Source organism: Lynx rufus, unplaced genomic scaffold (genome assembly GCF_022079265.1).
Source record: "Lynx rufus isolate CCGP_SWC_20201006 ecotype Redwood Valley unplaced genomic scaffold, mLynRuf1.p SCAF_17, whole genome shotgun sequence".
Classification (NCBI taxonomy): Eukaryota; Metazoa; Chordata; class Mammalia; order Carnivora; family Felidae; genus Lynx; species Lynx rufus.
Genome location: NW_025814831.1, coordinates 3,332,582 through 3,357,548, shown reverse-complemented (window position 1 = coordinate 3,357,548; position 24,967 = coordinate 3,332,582). Strand labels below are relative to the sequence as shown.

The 24,967-nt window shown below is 44.1% G+C and overlaps 1 protein-coding gene and 1 non-coding gene across 3 annotated transcripts; both read left to right on the top strand.

Moving 5' to 3' along the window:
• Positions 1–4,474: 4,474 nt before the first annotated feature.
• EIF5 (eukaryotic translation initiation factor 5) lies at positions 4,475–12,517 on the top strand. Of its 2 annotated transcripts, XM_047080028.1 has the most exons (12): positions 4,475–4,490; positions 4,625–4,835; positions 5,717–5,996; positions 6,101–6,182; positions 6,455–6,627; positions 6,938–7,049; positions 7,878–8,020; positions 8,281–8,439; positions 8,964–9,125; positions 9,409–9,573; positions 9,842–9,976; positions 10,319–12,517. In XM_047080028.1, the coding sequence occupies exons 3-12, from the start codon at positions 5,925–5,927 to the stop codon at positions 10,406–10,408; spliced, it is 1,293 nt and encodes a 430-aa protein (XP_046935984.1). In that variant the 5' UTR covers positions 4,475–4,490; positions 4,625–4,835; positions 5,717–5,924; the 3' UTR covers positions 10,409–12,517. The 2 variants fall into 2 exon arrangements, with proteins under 2 accessions (XP_046935984.1, XP_046935985.1); XM_047080029.1 differs by lacking the exon at positions 4,475–4,490 and having other exon boundaries at positions 4,564–4,835.
• Positions 7,387–7,510, top strand: LOC124512704 (small nucleolar RNA SNORA28). Its single transcript, XR_006962221.1, has one exon. It is a non-coding gene; the product is annotated as a small nucleolar RNA SNORA28 (small nucleolar RNA).
• Positions 12,518–24,967: the final 12,450 nt, after the last annotated feature.

Below are 24,967 nucleotides of genomic sequence, written 5' to 3'. Positions count from 1 at the left end.
CGGGGCCTGTATCCCAGCAACTCAAAAATGTTTATTAACCTGGGCGCCTTAGATTACCCTGGTTTGGGACACTAGCTTTCAACATAGCCAACGCCTTTACCACCTCTGTACTCATGATAACCTTCAGTTCCCTCCTAGCAGCTTTGAATGTCTGCTCTATGCACACCCCTGTGACAGGCTATTGCCAGAAGAAAAACAACGCATAATCCCCTATAGCTCCTACTCCAGCAGGGGAGACAGGAACTTGCCTAACTAAGCTCTGCTCCAACGGTGCGATGGAGGCTAGAGATAGCCGAGAGTAGGATGTCATAGAGGCCCGCTGTCCAACCAGATGGCTCATCACAGAGGGCAATGTCCTGGGCCCCTCCGTGGCCCACAGCTCAGAAACACCAAGGTTCTTGGTCCGTGCAGACTTGATCTTCTCGAGGGGCAAATTCATGCTAAACAAAACAGACACCCATATCTGAACCAGAAGGCCAGTTTACCAATTTACCTTCTCAGCAGCTATTCATGTCTGCCCTTCAAGGCAAGTGCTGAAAGGCATCATTCAGGCACTCATTTGACAAAGATTTCATAGGCACCAGCTGCCCATTACTTAGCAAACTGCGAGCACCTGGTTGGGGTAAATACAGCCAGATGAGGCGGAGAGCCAGAAGTAGGAAGCAGAATTGTGCAATGAGCTTGGCGTCAAGCTCGAGTTCAAACGCTGTCCACCATTTATTAGGCAGGTGACTTGGAGAAAATTAACCTTCCTGACTCTGTTTCCTCATCTGTAAAATGGGAATAACAACACTACTTCACGTGATTGTCAAAGGATTAAATGGGACTTCACATGTAAATTGCCTAGTTTTGTGTATGTTTGTATTTACCTGGGAAGGCTGTGTCATGTAATGGTTAAGGGAACAGACTCTGGGGTCAGACAGATCTCAGTTTAATTTCCAGCTCTGCCACTTACTAGTATATGATCTTGAGCAAATTTTTTCCTCTAAGCCTCAGTTTGCTCTGCACTGAATGGGAGGAACCTGCTTCAGATTCTCTCCCCCCACCCCCCGCCCGTCCTTCCCCTGTGTGCATGTGCACTCTTGCTCCCTCTCAAAATAAATAAACTTAAAAAAAAATTTTAGGAAAGGTATCTTGTATCGAGTACAAAACCAAAAACTCTTTAAAAAAGGACAAAAATTCTTCATAGGGACTAAGAAGTAAATAAGATAGTGTATCCAAAGCACTTAGCAAATTCTTAGGCTCTAAGAAGCATTCAAAGGTATGGTTAAGAATAATTTTGGGGCGCCTGGGTGGCGCAGTCGGTTAAGCGTCCGACTTCAGCCAGGTCACGATCTCGAGGTCCGTGAGTTCGAGCCCCGCGTCAGGCTCTGGGCTAATGGCCCAGAGCCTGGAGCCTGTTTCCGATTCTGTGTCTCCCTCTCTCTCTGACCCTCCCCCGTTCATGCTCTGCCTCTCTCTGTCTCAAAAATAAATAAACGTTAAAAAAAAATTAAAAAAAAAAGAATAATTTTATAATTTTTTTTTCAACGTTTATTTTTTTTTTGGGACAGAGAGAGGCAGAGCATGAACGGGGGAGGGTCAGAGAGAGAGGGAGACACAGAATCGGAAACAGGCTCCAGGCTCTGGGCCATTAGCCCAGAGCCTGACGCGGGGCTCGAACTCACGGACCTCGAGATCGTGACCTGGCTGAAGTCGGACGCTTAACCGACTGCGCCACCCAGGCGCCCCATATAATTGTTTTTTTTTTTAAAGAGAGCTAGTGAGTGGGGGAGGGGCAGAGGAAGAGAGAGAGAGAGAGAGAGAGAGAGAGAGAAAGAGGGTGAGAGAGAGAATCTCAAGCAGGCTCCACGCTGAGCTTGGAGTTCGATCATGCAACCCTGGAATCATGACCTGAGCCTAAATCAAGAGTTGGACACTCAACGAAGCCACTCAGGCACCCCAAGAATAATTTTACAAAGTTATCCCCAGTTCAAGCCCCATGTTGGGCATGTAGTCTACTTTTAAAAAAGTAAATTTAAAAAATAAAGTAAAATTCTGGGGTGCCCAGTTGGCTTGGTCAGTAGAGCACGTGACTCTTGATCTTTGGGTCATAAGTTCAAGCCCCACATTGGGTGTGGAGCCTGAGAAAATAAAAATACAGGAGGCACCTGGGTGGCTCAGTTGTTTAAGTGTCCGACTTCAGCTCAGGTTATGACCTCACAGTTCATGAGTTCGAGCCCCGCCATTGGGCTCTCTGCTGTCAGCACAGAACCTGCTTTGGATCCTCTTTCTCCCTCTCTCTCTGCCCCTTCCCCACTTGTTCTCTCTCAAAAAAATAAAAATAGAGCTGTCCCTGATTAGATACAAATGAGTGGTACACCTGCTAAAAATTAAAGTTAAAATTAGTACAAACTTTTTTCAATGAAATTAAATACGAAACCATCAAACATGGCAAAAAAGAAAATCACTTCGTATTTAGCTTTATTAAAAAATACTTCTGAGGGTCAGCTAAGGTCATAATCTCACCGAGTTGGAGCCTCACATCCGGGCTCCCTGCTGTCAGCACGGAGCCCACTTGATCCTCTGTCCCCTCCCCCGCTCATGTCACACTCTCTCTTTCAAAACTAAATATAAAAAAATAAAAACTTAAAAAAAATACTTCTGAGAAGGCAGGCCTCTTAACTCAGACTAGTTTCACGCCCATCTTTTCCAACAGTTTCTAAAATAAGGTCATTCGCGTGCAGCTATGCAAAAACCCCGATGTTTCAATGCTGCTAAGGCATATTTCATGTTGAACCAGAAGCAGCTTGTTTGGGATCTACCTTTTCCATTTACCTGATGGGAAACCTGGTACCCATAAAGCATTATGCATTTCTTTTAACAATCATACCCCCATGTATATACACTGGGTGGTTATAACAGAAGCTCTGGCACCAAGGACACAGATCACTTCTCTCAACTCTGGATCTTCCCTTTATTAACCTCCTCACCCACATTGTCAATTTTAAAGCCTCAGTCAGTTAAGCGTCTGCCTTCGGCTCAGGTCACGATCCCACGGTTGGTGAGTTCCATCCCCACACTGGGCTCTCTACTGTCAGTGCAGAGCCCGCTTTGGATCCTCTCTCTCCCTCTCTCAAAATTAAATACATGTTAAAAAAATTTTGTAATGGTTTATGAAGCTTGTAAATCATGATTTACTTTAATAAAAATCAACATACCTTTCAGTGCCAACCTTCTTGCATATTTGACAGCTCTGTAACAAAGGGCAGACTCTTATCCACCTCACCATGTCAACAACGTAGCTACTTTATTCAGATGGGGGAGACCACAGAAAGCAGATTAGAGCCCGTGGCTCCATTATTTGGCTCTTGGCTAACAACAACTATGTTTGCAAATTTCAGGATGGACTCGATCGCTTTTACAGTAGCAACTGAAACTTTTAAGCACAATTTAAGTTTTTGAAAGAATGGGAGAGTTTCTGTAATCACTTCAAAAGGAGGAAAACATGAGAAGCTCTAAATAGCCATTCCAGAGGGACCGCTCTGGAACCTCATTAGGAACACCTGCTTTGGGCTATGCTTTGCCTAGCAAGGAAGTCACAATTTATAAACTGTGGAGTGGATTCCAGGAGTGGTAACCCAATGTGATACTCGTTTTGAGCAAAGTTACAGTGGAGCACGAGAACACGGAGACCTCTCCGAGACGCACTTTCCGGAGGGTCTCGGAGTCACGAACTAATTTGGTGTTTCCCTCTTTAGAAAACGGGTGTGCGGGTGTGCCTAGCCCCAGCAGGCTTGGTGCCGGGGACTGGGGAGCCGTGGAGTGAGCGAGAAAGGCGGGCTACGGGCCGCACGACCCTGTAATGGTGTCTTGGCGAGTCACCGTCGCCGCGGGTACATGGACCCCGGCATCGGACCTTAAAAGACAGCACTTGCGATGAAAGAGCCAGGCCCCCCAATCATCACCATCTGCCCTGGCCTAAAGGAGCAGGGAGGAGGAACAACTTCCGCCTCGAGGACCGACGACGGGCGTCCCCAGGGGACCGAAAGGGCAGCTAGGAACCCACTGGGGAGGCCGCGCACCCGCCGCGAGGGGAACTCGGTGGGAACACCGCGAAGCCAGGGCGGGGGAAGGGAGTCAACCGCCATCTTCCCCCTCCCCGTCGCTCAAACCGACAAAGCGCGGCCCCGCGGCCGGCCCCCAGCCGCGGCCAGCCTGCTCTCGCGAGACCGCGAAGACCTCTGGGAAAGGCGGGGGGGAGGGGAGGACAGAGGAAGGAACGCCGAACCCGGGAGATGGGGGCGGGCTGAGGCGGCGAGCGGAGCCTCAGGAAGCAGGAGGGGCGGAGAAAGACGCGATTGACGCGGCACGTGGACCAATGATGAGCGAGCTCGGGCGCACCTCGGGCCAATGAGCCGTGCGGCCTGGCGCGGGGGGCGGGCGCAGGGGCCGAGGGTAGCTTGAGCGCGGCGGCGGCGTTGTTCAGTCAGAGCGAGAACATTCCAGAGGTGAGTCCGGTGGAGGGGCGGCGGCCCCGCGCCCCCTCCCCAGTCCTCCCCGCCCCTTCGACCCCCGCGGGCCGCTGGCTGGCGGGGAAGGCGCCCCGACGCCCGCGGCTCACGGCGCCGTCTCTCCGCGCCAGGTCGCCAGGCCCCGGGCGCTGAAGGGTGTGGACCCCGGACGTCGCTGGGACAGCCCCTCCCCGCTGCTCGGCGGCGCCTGGCCCGGCCGCTGCTCGCTGCGCTGCTCCGCCGCCTCCGCCGCCCCTCCTCGGACTCGGGTTCACGCGCGCCTCACTTCATCCCAGTCCCGGGCGAGCAGCGTTGGGTTTATGTCTTTATTTGACGAAAACGGTGAGTCCGCCGGCGGGCCGGCGGGGAGATGGCGGCCGCACAAGATGGCGGCGCGCCGCGTGACCCGCGCGCGTGTGGCGCAGTTCGGGCGGGCCCCCGCGGCCCCCGCGCCCCCGCGCCCTGCCCTCCGCCCCGGCCCCCGCCCCCCTTCCTCCCTCGCTTCCCTCCCCCCTTCCTCTCTCCCGCCCCCCACTCCGCCCCGCGGGAGCGCGCCGCGCGGGCTGAGTCAGGCCTAATTGCTGCATTCATGAGTCATCGCTCGCTCGGGGGCGGGGGCGGCCCGGGCCGGCGCCCCTCGGCCGGTTTCGTTTCCCCCGCCGCGCCGAGGCCGGGCGGCGCACATGGCAGGCCGGCGGCGCGGCCGGCGGGGCCCGGAGCGGAGCCGGGGAGGAGAGGTCGAGGTCGCGCTCGGTCACCGCCTCGCAGTCCGCGCGCACGGCCGCGAGCGCGCGCTTCCCGGTGGGGGTGGAGCGAGCGCCCGGTGCCGGAGGACGAGTCCGTAGTTTTCCGTCTCGGCGTGGGGGGTGGGGGAGGGAACCTGAGAAGTTTCTTCGCGAGACGGGCTAGGTTTGCAGAGCGCAGGCCTCGGTTCGGTCTCCCGGCAGTTGAAATATGGCCGCTGCACGGAAGCGGACCTCCGATGGGCCGTGTGTTCGGCGTGGTGCGAGCCCGCGGCCGCTGGAGCAGCGCGGCGTCTCCCACCCTAGTCCAGGTGGAGGCCTGCTATGCCGCCACAGGTGTTCTGTGTTAGATGGGGTGCTGGCCGCTTCCCACGTGAGCTGGGTGCGCTCATGTAGCAGAATTAGGCGAAGGGAGGTGTCCTCGCGCGGGAATCCCGTTAAACGTCGGGGGGGGGGTTGTGTGTTCTCTTTCTCTTTCAGAGCTGTTGCGCAGCCATTGGTACCTGTATTGGGGAAACATAGCATACAAACAAGAAGCTTACAGCCTCAGTGGCGAAAATTTTTTCATGTCAGAGACCGAGAACTCTTGCAGTCGTTTATGTCATCCCTTCTTCTCCAGACAGAAGATACCAAAAAGTTGCAATCAAAGATCTCTTCATCTTATTGATAAAGCCACTAATAAGCCAAAATGTCTGTCAATGTCAACCGCAGTGTGTCAGACCAGTTCTATCGCTACAAGATGCCCCGTCTGATTGCCAAGGTAATCCCGATCTTCGTAATGAGGCCTGAGCTCTTTTTGTAGATTTTGAAAGATTGCAGCTTCTGGGGCAGATAATGCAAAATTAAAGTTCTTTTTTTCTTTAGGTTGAGGGCAAAGGAAATGGTATCAAGACAGTTATAGTCAACATGGTTGACGTTGCAAAGGCGCTTAATCGGCCTCCAACGTGTAAGTAATGCCTCTTAGGAGGAGTGTGAAAAAAACATCAATATGGAAATGACAAACTTTGTGGGTGTCTTGTTTCAGTTGTATGTTAATTAGTTTCGGGGTTAAGTGGAATCCTGGGGGTGAAAAACAACTGATTTACTAGTTGCTGTTAGGAGATAAAATTACCCAAGCAACACATTTTAACTCCACATAAAAGTGTAAAGAGTGACATTTGTATAAGGAGGAATGAGTAGCCAAAGATTTAGTTAACAGAACTTTTTCTCCCCCCATAGATCCCACCAAATATTTTGGTTGTGAGCTGGGAGCACAGACCCAGTTTGATGTTAAGAATGACCGTTACATTGTCAATGGATCTCATGAGGCGAATAAGCTGCAAGACATGTTGGATGGATTCATTAAAAAATTTGTTCTCTGTCCTGAGTGTGAGAATCCTGAAACAGATCTGGTGAGTGTTCTTGAGGGTTTTGTCAATAAGAGAAAAAGTCACCTATCTGCTTTTCTGATCAGTTCTGTGATTCCACCAAGTTCTGTTCCTGAGAAGGCAAAACAACTTCATTGGAAGTAAAAACCAGAAGCAACACATTTTTTTAAAATACTTTCATACTCTTGTACGTAGATTATTTTCGTAAAAGATACTGTTTTTATGTTAAGCTGGAGTTACCATCAGATACTTCAACACCTTGTTACTTGAAGAATTTCTGCTTTTTTATCATAGATGACATACTTGTTTTTAATCTTTGTTTCCTTTCTGGCAGCATGTCAATCCAAAGAAGCAAACAATAGGTAATTCTTGTAAAGCCTGTGGCTATCGAGGCATGCTTGACACACATCATAAACTCTGCACGTTCATTCTCAAAAACCCACCTGGTAAGTGTTCATGATGAACTTCTAAGATTTTAGCTTAAAAGCAACTGATGTTGGAAACAAAACTGAAGCTTTCTTGGTGTTACAAAATTAAAATATAAGGGATTTCTAATCTTTGTACCGTGTTACGTGGAATCTATGAGTTTGAAAGACTGCCAGTTAAACTCTTTGTTCGGTTTGTTGTTGTTGTTGTCGGTTTTTAAGATCTGTTCTTTTGGAACGGGAGAAGTAGATACTATAAAAGAAACTGTTGGGATCCCAGCAAAAGATCTACTTCTGGAATACTGTTTTGTGAACTGGGGTCTTCGCTTTTTAAGCTTGAGTGGCTTTAGAACATTGCAAGCAACACTCTGTGTCAGATGATCCAAGTTGTCTGATACAATTTGAGCTTGCTATAGCAAGAAAGTCTAACCTATTCCAGTGGTCTCTTCCATGAGACCGACTGTTATATAGACTTAAACAGCGTTCTAACCGTTAACTAAAGTGCGGTTGAGATAAGCCTTTGTTCAGGTTCATGGGGGGAGAGAGGGTCAGGAGTGCCAACTTTCACTTAATTACCTGTTCTTTCTGAGGCACTACATCTTAATCTTTTCTAGTATTTGGGGGACATTCTCTTCTTACCCTGAGTGTTTTCACATATGAAATAATGGTAGATGAACTTGGTTTATGAGTCCTTTTAGAATTATTAAGTAGCATTGTGTTTGTGTATGGTTTTCTGAGGGGAACGTTCCAAAGCAAAAGGGGGCAAGGTTTTAAATGTTCATGAGACACCATGGAGTGTTGTACGCACTGTAGTAGTAATTTTTCACTTCTTTGTTGGTTTTCCTGTAGAGAATAGTGACAGTGGTACAGGAAAGAAAGAAAAGGAAAAGAAAAACAGGAAGGGCAAAGACAAGGAAAATGGTTCCATGTCCAGCAGTGAGACCCCACCACCACCACCACCAAATGAGATCAGTCCTCCTCCACATGCTGTGGTGAGTGCACAGTTGATGGTATGGTAGGCGCTAAAGTTGTGTAAAATACAATGCTTGGGTGACATGGGCAAAGAGAATGAAACTGGTCATAGTTACAACATTGCGACAGTATGTTAGGTTCCTGATCCTGTGGTTAAAAAAGCCTGATGTGTGTTTGTGGAAAATGAACCTGATGCCATTAACATGACTAGAAATCTGGCATTTTTTTTTTTTTTTTTGTATTTTTAAGGTATTTGACCAACCATACTTGTTTTTAACAGGAAGAAGAGGAGGATGATGATTGGGGGGAGGATACAACTGAGGAAGCTCAAAGACGCAGAATGGATGAAATCAGTGACCATGCGAAAGTTCTGACACTCAGTGATGATTTGGAAAGGACTGTTGAAGAGCGGGTCAATATCCTGTTTGATTTTGTTAAGGTAAAGCAAGTTGCTTCAAGAGCAGTTAAACAATTACACGATCAAGAAATCAATTTTTTCCAGCCTTGGGTTTTAAGGTATCTATGACTAAGCTGGTTACTTGGCGAGTAATTTTTTCTCAAGCTGTCTTTCGAATACTCCAGTGCCAGGTTTATTTTTTCCATGTTTTGCTCAAAAACTTCTTGAAAGTGGTTCCAGGTACTATCTTTGGCGTGCACATAATCATTGAAAAGTACTGAAACTGGGGTGCCTGGGTGGCTCAGTTCAGCGTTCCACTTCAGCTCAAGTCATGATCTTTTCATGAGTTCAAGTGCAGAGCCTGTTTGAGATATTCTGTCTCTGTCTCTCTCCCCCTATCCCCGCTTGCACTTTATCAAAGTAGATAAATTTTTAAAATGTGAATAAGTAAGTCCTGCAACTATAATAAATTAGGAAAAAGGTCCTTGAAAGTTGGAACTACTAACTAGCATCTCTGGAGCAAGATATGTCTCCAGTGCACTGAACTGCTTCCTTTTTGTTTGTAGAAAAAGAAAGAAGAAGGTATTATTGACTCATCAGACAAAGAAATTGTTGCTGAAGCAGAAAGATTGGATGTAAAAGCCATGGGCCCTCTTGTTTTGACTGAAGTTCTTTTTAATGAGAAGATTAGAGAACAAATTAAGAAATACAGGCGCCATTTCCTACGAGTAAGCAAATTATTTTAGGTTCATAAATAAGATGAGAGCTGGGTGACCCTGGGAACGTTGTTCTCTGTCATACTAAAAATGGAAATGATTGACCTACCTCACAAGCACGGGAGTATCTGGAAAATGCTGTACCTAGCCCCTTATAGATAAAATAACACACAGATCTTTAAGGGTTGACTGAATCACTGTTGAAGGCCAGAGCTTTAAGGAATGATACTGGGACGATTACTGTACTTTTAGTGCTTCTTTGAAAAATTGTTAATGCCAACGTGTTTATTTCCAGTTTTGTCACAACAACAAAAAAGCTCAACGGTACCTTCTTCACGGTTTGGAGTGTGTGGTAGCAATGCATCAAGCTCAGCTCATTTCCAAGATTCCCCATATCTTGAAGGAGATGTATGATGCAGATCTGTTGGAAGAAGAAGTCATCATCAGCTGGTCAGAAAAGGTGGGGAGTGTAGATACATAAACAGTCTCTTCAAGATGAGAAGTGTCGACCGCTGTTGGGGGGCTCTTTTGGAAGAAGTAACTTCTAATACTTCTACACTGAAATACTGTCCCTGGGATAACCCGTAGGTGATTCCCACCTGGCGTTGAGTCCAGATTAGGATGTGACCCAGTCCCTTCAAAGAGCTGAATGTGGGCAATTCTATAAGTGACTCAAAAATTATTTTTTAGATTCCTCAACTAAGGAAATTGTATTGAACATTTTTTAGGCGTCTAAGAAATATGTTTCAAAAGACCTTGCCAAAGAGATTCGTGTCAAAGCGGAACCGTTTATAAAATGGTTGAAGGAAGCAGAGGAGGAATCTTCTGGTGGTGAAGAAGATGATGAAGATGAGAATATTGAGGTAAATAGTGTTAGAGGTGGGGGTTTGGGAAGTTTAGAATGGCAGTCTTGGGTAACTGAAAATCTTTGGTAAGTGAAATCTCTCGATTTGATTGGCAATAATCTATGAATGCTCAAAGGTAACAGCAGGTTGAGTATAGAGGGGCTAATTGTGTATGAAAATTCAAATGTTAGGCCATAGAGAGAGAGAACTTGGTTTTCACATGACAAAAACTTAGAAAAAATAAAGGCTGTGTTTGGGTAGTTTTTTTTTCTTATTGACCATCGATTTGTACTACTATTATTACTTTTATAAATAGGTTTATTGGGATAAAAATTTACAGTGAAAAATTTGTTTTATCAGGTGGTGTATTCGAAGACTGCCAGTGTACCTAAAGTTGAAGCTGTGAAGTCTGACAACAAGGATGATGACATTGATATTGATGCCATTTAAAGGGGTGGGTGCAGCCCAGCTTAACAGTGTAATGCTGCAAATCTTTCTGCATCATCAGCCAGAAGTGCAACATGTATGTGCAAAAGCTAAAATGGCTTAACATCATGCTACACTTTCTACTAAAAATGTATTGCTGTGAGTGGTCTGTAATTAAGCCCAACAAGACATCTAGGGAGTCCATACACATACCAGTGAGCAGATATAGTTTGCTTATTTATAGCATGTTTCTTTTTGAAAAATTAGTGGTGGACACATTTGGATCACATTTATACAGTTAAAAAATAAAGATTTGATTTTGGTCATTCTTAAGATTTTGGCTCTGAATGACTTAACGCTGAAATGGCTCCTTAAAATACTGCACCATCATTAACCTGATAGGACTCTTGGAGCCTGTTAGATATTGTTAGATGCTGAGACTGTAAAGGTGTCTTCAGCAGAATGTAAACATAAGCTTACTTATAATTCTCTGCAGCCATTGAGAAATAAGTACTTTCTGAGTGTTCAGTCCCTCAAATTGGCATCTAGTAATGTACATTCTTCTCATGCCAAGGTGGACTGATAATCAAATGGCAGCGTGACATCTTTATCTTACTGAGAAGTAAAAATGACCTGAGTGTCCTATAAATAATTTTAAGAGCAGGTTTTGAAACTTGAATTGTGTTTTTTCAGTTCGTGTATACTTACCCCAAATTGTAGTCTTTGGAGTCATGTGCATTGCACGTTGGATGAGCCAGGGGAATTATTACATTAACAAATAAGCATTTTACGTGTATGTAGCTGTTGCTTTATACTGAGAAAATTTTGAAACTAAGGTGTGGTTATATAGTAAGCTATGACTTTTTTTGGGGGAAGCAGGAAAAGGTGCACTTAATCTCTAGCAAAATGAGCATAATTTTTCAACTCTTATTCTTAGGGTTTAATTATAATTTCAAATGCTTTAGGCATACTGTATCTTTTGTTCATTGTGGATTTCCTCCTGATAATATGGTTTGTTTAATGCCTTTTACATGTGGATACTTAGTAGCTTAATGCTTTTTAGGTTTTGGTTGCTATCTTGCCAAAATACGTGTTCCTGTGTCTCAAACTTGATTTTTGCCCCCCCAAAAATGTTTTATTTAAAAAAAAGCTAAGATCATACTTCCAGTTAAAGCCTATATTTTGGTGTAAGACTTAAAGTGTTTTTTATTTCATGTTGAATATAGCCAGACACCCAAGAAGTCTGATGATGGTCACTGAATGCAGGTTACTGGGGCCTGACCCAGCCCATCCTGAGATTTAGATTTGGAAATAACTTGCTGGTGAATTCTTGGCTCAATTAGCTGGTCTAAACTCATTTGACGTGGGTTATGGCTATATCAGAAATTCTCTTCAGGGGAGAAACTTGTTCCATTTATTCCTTTCCACAAAGTACACTAGGAATCAAAAATCCAAAGGGTTAATTTTGTTGGGAGCACTGTCTTACATCGCTTTTTTCTGTGATCCATCTTCACAGATTATAATGAGACCTTAATAAATGTATCTAAGAATTTTTCACATTGGAAATTATATAAACATTTGGTATAATAAAATCTTGTTAGCTTGATGTTTTAAGGAAGTAAAATCAAGTAATCTATCTGCAAATTGGTCTCTCTCTGCCTTTCAGTCAATATTGAATGAAGAAGCACCTACCAGGAGGGAATGTGCTCTGTCACACCAAAGAGATGAGATTTTTGCAAACTTGTATCTTACATAGGTTACAATTCTTTGCCATAGGCGATTTTGCTTTCATTATCTGAAATTCTGTAGGAGTTGGTGGTGACTTAGGCCAAGTTGCATTCAACATACCCAATGTCAAGCTAATAGGGTTTTGTTATGGAGCTTTCTTCTTCTCCCCTACCCTCCTTCTTTTAATCTGAAAGAAAACCCATTCGGGCTTCTAAACACTATTTTGGCTGAGACCAGTATTCAGTCTGGTGCCAAACTTAGAATGGAATTCAAATCCACATAATAAAAATTTTACCCATAGAAGCTATCTTAGTAAGTTAATCCTTGCTTTAATCTATTCAATGGTTTTAAAATTTCCTGTTTTAAACAGCTACATTACTTGATTAAAACAATGTTGAAATTATATTTTGTCTTTGCTTTAATACTAAAATTAGTCTAGATTTTTATTTTATATGATTGGAGCATTGAACTCTGCCCTGTTTTGTAGCTGCTGGTTTGGATTTGTGTTGGGATGTTTTACTTCCATGGTTGCAAGTCCCACTCACAAAACACACACTGCCTCATTACTGTGGGTCAGTGACTTTCCCTAGGTCTTGTATTCCTGTCTTGTAACCCAAAGTAATTACAAACTGAAAAGTTCTGCCTTAATCTGAGTTCTTGAAATTTCTTCAATTACTTTGGGGAATTGAGGTGTTAAGTGTATAGTCCTGTAACTGGATACAGTTTTTATCTCTAGTTAAGAAAGGGAAACGGGTGCTTGGGGGGCTCAGTTGGTTAAGCGGCCAACTTTGGCTCAGGTCATGATCTCAGGGCTCGTGAGTTCTAGCCCTGAGTCGGGCTCTGTGCTAACAGCTCGGAGTCTGGAACCTGCTTCAGATTCTGTGTCCCATATTACCCCCCCCCCCCCCCCGCACTCTGTCTCTCTCTCTCAAAAATGAATAAACATTAAAGAATTTAAGAAAGGGACATAGAGGAGATTTTTCTCTAAACAAGTCCTTTCTGGAATCGATGAACCTCTGGTTTGAGAAGGGAAAGAGGTATTCTTTTAATACAGTGCTTTCCATCTCGGGCTATGCTGCAGTCCTCACCCACCCCACCCCACCCCTTTTACTCCAGGGCAGTAAGCACTGAGTAAAAGCCTTTGATCTGAAGAGAACTTTGAAATAAAAGCTGGTCTTCTTAAAAGTGGAAAATCTAGAAGGGTACTGGTCAAAAAAAGACTTCTTGCTGCATTTTGTGTCTCTTAAAGATGTTTTTGGTTTTGTTTTTTTATGTTTGTTTTTGAGAGAGCGTGGGGAGGGGGGCGGGGAGAGGGGGGAGACACAGAATCTGAAGCAGGATCCAGGCTCTGAGCTGTCAGCACAGAGCCTGACGCGGGGCTTGAACTCACAAACCGCAAGATCATGATCTGAGCCAGAGTCGGATGCTAAACTGAGCCACCCAGGCGTCCCCTTTGACCTTTAATTGGCAGACTATAGGGGCACCTGGGTGGCTTGTGTCCAATTTCTGCTCAGGTGTGATCTTACAATTCATGGGTTGGAGCCTGCTTCGGATCCTGTGTCTTTTCTCTTTGGCTCCTCCCCTGTTCACTGCCTGTCTCTCACTCCCTCTCAAAATCTCTTTTTTGAAAACATGACAAGATACAGCAGAGTGATAACGGGCAAATAACTTGGTAAAGGTCTCGAGGCTGGCTTATGCAGTCTCTGTGGTTGACCCTGTGAGCCTTTGCTCTTAGAAGGCTGGGGGCTCAGGTTTTATGTCCACCTGCAGTAGGACTCTGTACTCCAGCCCTAATACCTAGTGGTTTACAGCCAGAAAACTGAATCATTCTGTGTACTAGAATATGGGGAGAATAGCTACCTGCAGAGACGTTTTCCTCAGAACCTAGACTGGGGGAATAGTGTTAGGATCTCAAAACAGACATGGGAAGGGTCCGAGTTGCTCCAGTGCCTGCTATTGGGATACTATTCATTCAGTGAGGCTTTTTTTATACTTATTTGCATATTTATTTTCGAGGGTACGAGTGAGCACAGGGCAGAGAGAGAAGTGGGGCTTAAGCTTATCCAGTGTGAGACTCAAACTCATGAACCGTGAGATCATGACCCGAGCTGAAGTCAGATGCTTAACAACTGAGCCACCCAGGCACCCCAGTGAGCTCTTTTTAAGGGGCATATTCACGTGGGCTTTGGAATCAGACCTGGATTCCAGCCTGGGCCTCTCTGGGAGACTTCTCCGTAGTAGAGATGGTAACTCCACCATGCAGCACTTGAAATTCTGATGGAAGCCTAATAATGTCAGTGGAGGGATTCTTGCTGGGCTGGGGCAGATAGGGAAAACTGGTCTTGTCTGGAAGAAGGGGATAGAAGGGTAGTGTGTGTGCTGGGATCTCCAGACATCTGAAGCAGGGATCAGAGTAGACTGAGGAGAGCAGTGGGTAGCTAGAAGTTATTTTTAAGCTACTGAACAGTTGAAGGGAAGCCCTGTGGTTAAGCAGCCATCAGTGTGCCATAGGTGATTACTACGAGCAACGTTTTTTCTGCAGTGGTACTCCGACCAAGCCAAGTCTATGGCTGAGGACAGTTCCTGGACCTACTGGGATCCTGTAACAGCTGCAGACAGCACCCTGAACCAGTAGCTAGCTCAGCCTGTCACCTCTCCCAACAGAGTGAGTGGAGCACCTCCCATCAGCACTGTCATGGGGTAGCACTAAGCTGGTGCCGGCAACATTTAAGCCTCCAGCCCAAGATGAACAGGACTGAGGAGTTCAGGGCCAGTGGGTGAAGCTGGGCCACGTGTAGTACTAGCAGTCTTTTAACTGGAGGAAGAAGCGTCATTCCAAAGTATCCAGTGGAGTTGGTAGCGCAGGTATTAACATGCACCTCATAGGAAGAAATAAGCCCGGAGAGTAGAGAACTGTCCTGAGGTCCTGTGGCATACCCACACAAGCCGGACCCCAACATTTCTGCCTAAGTGAACTGTGCCCTATCCAGCTTTCAAGTCTTTGTTGCACTGTGAGGGACTTAATGCAGAGATAAGGAGGAACTTTGTTCCTTAAGATGGTTTGTGCAGGGAAGACAAGATGACAGATTGCTTGACGATTGAAATTTACACTGAATGGACTAGAGCCATCAGAAGCAGTCTCCCAAAGGAAGGGCACCATTCCCTCAGGTACCCCAGCAGATCCTTTGGCCCCTGACCTGCATCAGACCTTGGGCAAGCTTGCATTGTTCCCGACCCTGGAGGAGTTCCCAGACCAAAGCACACACGGGAGAGGGGTAGAACTTGAGAGAGAAAATGACTGGGGACTTGACTGTCCGAAATTAAAAGCAGCATCACTGAGGACGAGCATGAGTAGAAATGTGGAAGGCAAGGCCCTTCCCTGAAGTGGACTGCAGCAGATGAGGCTGGAAGCAGTGGGACATCTGCAAAGTCAAGCCCTTGAAGCTTTATAAGGCTGCAGGAACAATTCTATTTGCATTCTCCTGTAGGGGCAGCTAAGCCACTGGGAGTCCAGGAGGGAGTGGAGGGCAGTCCCATTGCTGACACCCAGCAGTGGAAGACTGGTCAGACAAGGATGCACTTTTTATTTATCCAAGTTTGGGGTCTCCAAACAGCCTTGCCTGTTGAGTCCCAGTGCCCCAGATTGGAGAGAGCAGGCCCAAACCCCTTTCCCAGAGGGAGCAGAATCCGAGCACCCATGAATGATAGAATTTCACCCTCCTTAGACCAGGTTTCCCATTCGGAGTTTGGATAAAGGCCCACACCCAGCAGGAGGTCCCTGGAGCGTCAGGGCCTGAGTGGACACAGAGTTTTTATATTGTGGCTGCTAGGTCAAGGATTGTTCTCTAGTGGCAGCGTTGGGGACCTCCAACACTGAAGAAAATTTTTTAGACGTAACTACAAGCTGTTTTGATTGAAAACTTGACCCAGACATGGAGGATGGTTTTCCAAGGAGTCACATGATAATGGTATTGGGAATCTCACACAAGTCTCGACTTCTGAGGACCCAGAGATTGCTGCAGTTTGGCGTTGTGGACATATTGTAGCAGTCAGGGCTCCAGGCAGCTGTGCAAGACAGCATCTCTCCAGGGTGCTGCCCACCTGTGTCCCTGGGTTTCTCTTTTTCTGTCCACTGCCCATAAGTTTCCTGGTCCCCTAGAACTGTACTCCTCGTGACTTGGCTTTCTCATGGTGCCCCACGCCTGTGAAGCTTCTATTCCTTCAGTTCTTAAACCTGATGTGAGTTCCTGACAGGCTGTGTCTGATACACTCCACAGCTTCTCAACATTTCTATCAGGTTGGTTTGTTCACTCGCAGCTGTTGTAGGCTCTGTTGGCAGCTCCAGTTTACTGTGGCTAAGGGAGGACAGAGTGTCACAAAGGATTTGAAATGTGGCTCCCGGAGGTTGCTTTACAATAGGGGATGGTGATTGGAGTCCTCAGGGACCTCTGTGATATATTGCCTTTCACTGGAATCCATTTCCTCCATTACTAGCAGGTTCCGAGGATGTCTACTGAGGACATTTGCTGCCTCATTTAAGCAGTTAACCAAATAGCAAGTGGACGCTGCCCTTGTGTGAACGTACCCTGAGAAGAGGCTACAGGCCCTGCCACAGAGATCTCACATCTGATAGGGGAGCCAGGGTGGGCCAAAAGGACCCTGTCCTCCAAGTAGCAGGGATCTGTTCTAGGATTGCAGCTTCTGGTCAGAGTGCAAAGAGAGGCCATTGTTGCACCTCCCCTCATTGTTGCAAGCCCCTCCTCTTCAGGCTAACGTGACAACGGGGGATGTAAAGAGAGAGTACCCCCGCCACCTTCAATTTTCTCATCTTTGCCCTTTTTTTGCCAGATAACAAAGACTGATGTATGAAAGCAACTGAATTTACAAGGGAAAAATAGAAAGTGTACATGCTCAGGGAAAAGCTTGGTCTGAAAAGAGCTGAGGTTTATACGTTAGGGGCACCTGGGTGGCTCAGTTGGTTAGGTATCTGACTCTTGATTTCGGCTCAGGTCATGATCTTGTGGTTCGTGTGATCAAGCCCCGCACTTCGGGCTCCCAGCTAACAGCACAGAGCCTGCTGGGGATCCTCTGCTCCTGCCCCTGCTTGTGCTCAAACACACACTTTCTCTCAAAAAAGTTTATACCTCAGGATGACCCTTGGCACAGAGACCATCTATAACTGAACATAACATGTAATTTGAAATGGTAACAACCCAGCAAGCCCTGGGGATGGAAAAGAATCTGATTTCCAGAGTTAACATTTGGTTAGATTCAAGTATCCACCGTACAGCAAAAACCTTACAAGGTATACGAAGAAATAGGAAACAAGAAAGTATGTCCCATTCACAAGGTTAAAGAAAGCAATCTCTGAAAAAGACCTAATAGCAGGTCTTCTGAACAAAGTATTTAACCATCTTAAAGATACTCAAAAAACTAAAGGAAAATATGGAGAAAGTCAAGACAGTTTCTAAAAATAGAAATATCATTAAAGATAAGAAACCTAAAAAAATGTTGGAGCCAAAAAGTACAAATGAAAAATTCACTACAGGGATTCAAAGGCAGATGTGGGCATGCAGAAAAATTCAGCAAGCTTAAAATACTGAAGAAATTATTGAATCAAAACAACCAACAGATCTAAGAAAATTGAACACAGCCTAAGTGACCTGTGGAACACCAGTAAGAGGACCAACCTATGCATTGTGGAAGTCTCAGAAGGAAAAGAGAAAGGGACAATATTTGAAGAAATGCTGGCTGAAGTTTTCCCAAGGTAAACCAGACAATGACGTTCAAACATCCAAGAAGCTCAGCAGAGTCCCAAGTAAGAGACTCAGACCCACACTGAGACACGTTATAATCAAACTTCAAAAAACAAGAGAATCTCGAAAGCAAGAGAACAGGGACTCCTAGATACAGGGATCATTTCCACCACCACCTCCACAAGATGTCTCATCAGAAACAATGTAGGCCAGAAGGTTGACATATTCAAAGTACTAAAAGAGAAAGTAAATTGTAGTTACGAAGTGAGGGCAGAAATCCAACATTCCCAGAAAACCAAAAGCTGAGGTTTGTTAACCACCAAACTTGCCCTGTAAGAAATGCTCAAGGGATGCCTGTAGGGTGAAGTTGAAAGAATACCAGACATAAAAATCTTTTTTTAAAATAAGGTAAATGGGAATTACAAAAACTATTGGACTCGTAACTCCTACTTTATTTTCTACATGGTTTAAGAGAATAGATTTAAAAAATATTAATTGCGCACCTGAGTGGCTCGGTTGAACTTCTGACTTCAGTTGAGCATCCAGCTTCTGGTCAGGTCATGATCTGGTTGGTGAGTTCAAGCCCCAAGTCTGGTATGCTGCTGTCAGGGTCAGGGCCCACTTCAGGTCTTCTGTCCCTCCCTCTCTGCCCTTCCCCCACTTGCACTCTCGAAAAAATAAACAACTAGTATTACTGTAACTTTGTTTTCTAACTCCAATTTTTATTAAGTTCTTTTATTTTGAAAGAGAGAATCCCAAGCAGGCTCTGTGCTATCAGTACGGATCCCTGGATCCCGACATGGGGCTTGAACCCAGGAATCCATGAGATCGTGTCCTGAGCCAAGATCAAGAGTCAGTCATTTGACCGACCAAGCCAGTCAGCTGCCCCTGTTTTCTACATAATTTAAGAAACTAATGAATTTTAAAGAATTATTACTTTGTTTTTGGACACTACTTTGCATAAAGATGTAGTTTTGTGACAGTTGTTAATTGACGGGGTAGGGAGAGAAACAGTCTTTGTAAATTAGTGAATTTAAGCTGGTATTAATTCAAATTAGAATGTTACAACTTTAGGACGTTAAATGTAATCTCTGTGGTAACCTCAAAAAAATATATAGACTATGTACAACAGAAAATGAGAAAATAATTTAAACATTTAACTACAAATATCACCTAAACACAAAAGATTACAGTAATGCAGGAAATGAGGGACAGTAGAGCTTTAAGGTATACAGAAAACGGCACAATGACAAAATTGTCCTTGCCAGTATTAATTTAAACTCTAATCAAAAGAGGGATTGGCAGAATAAATAACACATGATGGCAACTACATGCTATAAAGAGACTCAAGATCCAAGCCCAAATAGATTGAAAGTGAAAGAATGGCAAAAGATACTCCATGCAGATAGTAACCCATAGAGAGAGGGGATGATTATGCTAATATCAGACAAAATAGATTTTAAAACAAAGGTTATAAAAGAAAAAAGGACATTATATATTAATAAAAGTGTCAATACAGCAAAAAGAACAATTATAAACATTGGCACAACTAATAACAGACCAGGAAAATTTATGAAGGAAGGGGTGTGCAGGTGGCTCGTTTGGTTAAGTGTCTGACTCTTGATTTCAGCTCAGATTGGTTGTGATCTCCTGTTCCACCGTCATGAGATTGAGCCCCATCTGGGGCTCTGCACTGACAAATGTGACGCCTGCTTGGGATTCTCTCTCCCTTTCTGCCCTTCCCCAGCTCGCTCACTCTCAAAATAAATAAAAATCTATGTGAAGGGAAAACAAAGAATTGAAGGTAGAGTTCTACGGTAGTAGATGGAGACTTTAACACCCCACTCTCAATAATAGAATGAACAGCCAAAGTAAGGAAATAAAGGATTTAACACAGCACATAAACCAACTAGATCTAACTGAAATTTACAGACCGTTCCACCCAACAACAGCAGCGCACACTTTTCAAGTGCACGTGGGACATTTTCTAGAATAGGCTATCCGTTAGGATATAAAATAAGTCTCAGTATAGGTAAAAGATCAGAGGAGTGCCTGGGTAGCTCAGTTGGTTAAGCGACTGAGTTGCTTTCAACTTAGGTCATGATCTGGTTCATGAACTCAAGCCCCACATCCAGCTATCTGCTGTCAGTGCAGAGCCCACTTGGAATCCTCTGTCCCCCCCCCCCCCCCACACACACACACTCATGCTCATGCACTGTCTCTCAAACTTTTTTTTAAAAAGTAAAACTAAGGGGTACCTGGGTGGCTCAGTGGGTTGAGAATCCAACTCTTGATTTCAGCTCAGGTCGTGATCTCACAGTTTGTGAGTTCGAGCCACATGTAGGGCTCTGCACTAACTGCAGAGCCTGCTTGGGATTCTCTCCCTTTCTCTCTGGCCCTCCCCTGCTCATGCTTTCTCTCTCAAAATAAATAAATCTATATATTTTTTAAAGCAGTAGAACTAGAGGGGTGCCTAGGTGGCTCAGTAGGTTGGGCATCCAACTTCGGTTCAGGTTATGATCTCACGGTTCGAGCCCTGCATCAGGCTCTGTGCTGACAGCTCAGAGCCTGGAGCCTGTTTTGGATTCTGTGTCTCCTCCTCTCTTTCTCTGCCCTCCCCAGCCTGTGCTCTGTCTCAAAAATAAACACCAAAAAAAAATTTTTTTTACAGGAGTAGAACTAGGAAAAAAAAGTGGAAATTAAAATGCTATTAAACAATGAATGAATCAAAGAAGAAATCAAAGGGAAATTAGAAAATATTTTGAGATGAATAGGAACAAAAACAAAAGAGACCGAGCAAAAACAGTGCTAAGCTATACATGCTTAGCATTAAAAATCAAAGATTTCAAATCAACAACCTAACTTTACAACTTAAGGAACTAGAGCGAGAAGAATAAACCCAAATCTAGCAGAAGGAAGGAAAAAATAGACTAGAGATAAATGAAATAGAGAGTAGAAAAATAATAGAGAAAAGTCAATGAACCAAAAGATATTCTACGCAAATGGAAACCAGATGAAAGCAGGAGTAACTATATTTGTATCAAACAAAATAGAGCTTAAAACAAAGACTAAAAAAAAAGACAACAGTGTTGCATAATGATAAAGGGGTATTTATGCAGTCATCAGAGGAGCACTAAAATACATGAAATGAATATTAAAAGACCTAAAGAAAGAAATAGCAATACACTAATAATAAGGGATTTTATTGTCCCATTATACCAATGGATAGAACATCCAGACAAAATCAGTAAGGAAACATTAGCCATAAATGACATATTAGGCCAGATGGACTTAGATGTTTACAGAGCATTCCATCCAAAGACAACAGCATACACGTCCTTCACAAATGTACATGGAGCATTTTCCAGTGTAGGTCATATATTAGACCACAAAGCAAGTCTTCATAAATTTAAGAGGATTGAAATAATACCAAGCATCTTTTCCAAACACAATGGTATGAAACTAGAAATTAATTTTATGAAGAAGGAGTGCCTGGGTGGCTCAGTCGACTCAGGTCATGATCTTGCAGTTGATGAGTTCAAGCCCCGAGTCGGGCTCTATGCTAACAGCTTGGAGCCTGGAGCCTGCTTCGGATTCTGTGTCTCCCACCCTCTCTGCCCCTCCCTTGCTTACGCTGTCTCTCTCTCAAAAATAAACAAACATATATATATAATTTTATGAAGAAAACTGGAAAATTCACAAATATGTGGAGATTAAAACAGCTACTGAACAACCAATGGGTCAAAGAGGAAATAAATTTAAAAACACCTTGAGACAAATGAAAACAAGTATACCAAAATTCATGGGATGCAACAAAAGCAATTGTAAGACAGAAATTCATAGTGATAAATGCTGGCTTCAAGAAACAAGAAATGTGTCATAACAACTGAGATCTACACCTCAATAGAACAAATGAAGCCCAAAGTTAAGAGAGGGAAAGCTATAACAAAGATAAATAAATGGAGTCTAAAAAGACAATGAAGATCAATGAAAGTAAGAGCTGGTTCACTGAAAAAGATAAAACTACATTGACAAGCTTTTAGCTAGACTCACCAAGAAAAAAGGACTCAAATAAAATTAGAAATGAAAGAGATATTAGAACTAATACCACAGATGGGGCTCCTGGGTGGCTCAGCCAGTTAAGCGTGAGACTCTTGATTTCTGCTCACGTCATGATATCATCGTGAGATTGAGCTCCACATTGGGCTCTGCACTGACAGTGTGGAATCTGCTTGGGTTCTCTATCTCTCCCTCTAGGCCCCTCCCCTGCTCATTCTCTCCATCAAAATAAATGAACTTAGGAAAATAAATGAACTTTAAAAAAAAAAAAAAAAAACTTGGGGCACCTGGGTGGCTCAGTCGATTGAGCGTCCGACTTCGGCTCAGGTCGTGATCTCGCGGTCTGTGAGTTCGAGCCCCGCGTCGGGCTTTGTGCTGACAGCTCAGAGCCTGGAACCTGCTTTGGATTCTGTGTCTCCCTCTCTCTAGCCCTCCTCCACTCATGCTCTGTCTCTCTCTGTCTCAGAAATAAATAAACGTTTAAAAAAATTACAAATAAATAAAAACTGATACCATAGAAATACAAAGGGTCATAAGAGACTATTGTGAACAATCATATGCCAACAAATTAGACAACCTAGAAGAAATGGATACGTTTCTAGAAACATGCAACCTACCAATTGTAATGAAACAAAATCTGAACAGACTGATTACTAGTAAGGAGATTGAATCAGTAATCAAAAACCTCCAAACAAAAGTCCAGGACTAGATGGTCTCACTGGTGAATTCTATCAAACATTCAAAGAAGAATTAATCTCAATCATTCTCAAAATCTTCTAAAAAATAGAAGAGGGAACTCTTCAAAACACTTTATGAAGCCAGCATTACCCTGATACCAAAACCAGACAAGGATGCCACAAGAAAAAATTACAGGCCAATATCTCTTAACAAATACAGATGCAAAAATTATCAACAAAATATTAGCAAACTGAATTGAAAAATACATTAAAATGATCATACACCATGATCAAGTGGGATTTATTCCAGGGATGCAAGGACCCAGGGTTCAACATCCACTAATTGGTCAATTGATACACCACCTCAACAGAAGAAATAATCATATAATCATCTCAATGCAGAAAAAACATTTGACAAAATTCAATATCCACTTATGATAAAACTCAAAAAAGTAAGTATAGAGGGAATATATCTTGACATAATAAAGGCCATATATGACAAACCTACAGCTAACATCATACTCCATGCACCAAACATGGTAAGATTAGGAACAAGACAAGGATGCCCACTCTTGCCACTTTGATTCACTATAGTATTGGAATTCCTAGCTAGAGCAATTAGGTAAGAAAAGGCATCCATATTGGAAAGGAAAAACTAAAATTGCCACTATTTGTAGATGACATGATAGTATATATAGAAAACCCTAAAATTTTTATCAAAAAACTATTAGAGCTAATAAATTCAGTAAAGTTGGATACAAAATCATTATACAAAAATTGTTTGCATTTCTGTATGCTAGTAACAAACTATCAAATTAAGAAAACCCATTTACAATTGCATCAAAGAGAATAAAATACTTAGGAATAAATGTAACTAAGGAAGTGAAAGACCTGTATATTAAAAACTACAAGGAGCGCCTGGGTGGCTTGGTTGAGCATCTGACTCGATTTTGGCTCAGGTCAGGATCCCAGGGTTGAGGGATTGAGCCCTGTATTGGGCTCTGTCCTGAGTGTGGAGCCTGCCTAAGATATTCTCTCTCTCTCTCTCTCTCTCTCTCTCTCTCTCTCTCTCTCTCTCTCTCTCTCTCCCTCTCTCTCTCTCTCTCCCCCCCCTTCCCCCCCGCCTCTGCCCCTCTCCCCCACTCTCTCTCTAAAGTTAAAAAAAAGAAAAACTACAAGACATTAACAAAAGAAATTGGAGAAAATACAAGTAAATGGAAAGATATCCTATTCTTATGGAATGGAAGAATATTGTTATAATGTTTATACCACCAAAAGCAATATATAGATGAATGCAATCTCTATCAAAATTTCAATGGTGTTTTTCAAAGAGAACAAACCTAAAACTTGTATAGAACACAAAAAATCTCAAATAGCCAAGGCAATATTGAGAAAGAACAACAAAGCTGGAGGCATCACGCTCCCTGACTTCAAACTATATTACAAAGCTATAGTAATTAGATGGCAGAGTAGGGGGACTCTAAGTTTGCCCCATTCCACAGATACAAGTAGATAACACTCATATTGGTATAAATAGTCCAAAAAATGATCTGGAGACTGGCAGAACAAACTCCACAACTAAAGGTAGAGGAGAGGGCACATGGAGAAAAGTAGGAAGAGTGAAGACACAGTCTGAGAGTGAATGGACTGTACTGGTCCATGGTGGGGAGGGAGCTGGTGGTAGAAAAGGGTGAAAAACAGAGTTTCACATCAGGAAACCCAGAAATGGGGAGGATGAATCCCCATAACATTTGTCTTTGAGAGAGGGGCCAAATTTCATTGAGTTCTTACAACCATTGGGACTTAAACCCTGGAATTTTAAAAATTGGCGAACTCAGCTCTGGGAGAACTCAGAGGGTGTTAGGAAGTGGAGTCCTACCCTTAAAGAGACAGCATAACAAACAGCCTGTGCAGATACAGTGTACAACCAGCAGTTTGAAAAATGCCAGGGGCAGACAGGAGAGACAGTAATTAGCTCAACCTGGAGTGTAGCCCTAAGAGACAGGGATCATAGAGAGACCGCTTCAGAAACAAAGGAGCTGGCAGGTGCCACTTCCCTTCCCCCACCCCTCACCATAAACAACAGCCATCTGTGGGAACTAGTGCAGCATCAAAACGTGTTACCTAACTTGCTTACACCAAGTCCCATGTACCCCCTGAGCTTCAGCGGATCTGCCCTTCCCAGTCACGCTCCCCTTAGTTCCAGCACTGCAGGCCCCCTTCCCCAGAGGACAGTCACAAACTCTGCCAACACCACATCTCCTGACCTGCACATTTTGTGGACCTCAGTTCTGGTGGTTGTGGGAGTAGATCACATTTTGCGAGCAGACCACTGCACACCTTGTTAAAGCATACCCCACCCC

Excerpts from the sequence above, each read along its gene's own strand:
- EIF5 (XM_047080028.1), top strand. The coding sequence starts at position 5,925 with ATGTCTGTCAATGTCAACCGCAGTGTGTCAGACCAGTTCTATCGCTAC. Across the intron at positions 7,050-7,877 it reads CATTCTCAAAAACCCACCTG|AGAATAGTGACAGTGGTACA; the intron begins GTAAGTGTTCAT and ends GTTTTCCTGTAG. Across the intron at positions 9,574-9,841 it reads TCATCAGCTGGTCAGAAAAG|GCGTCTAAGAAATATGTTTC; the intron begins GTGGGGAGTGTA and ends AACATTTTTTAG.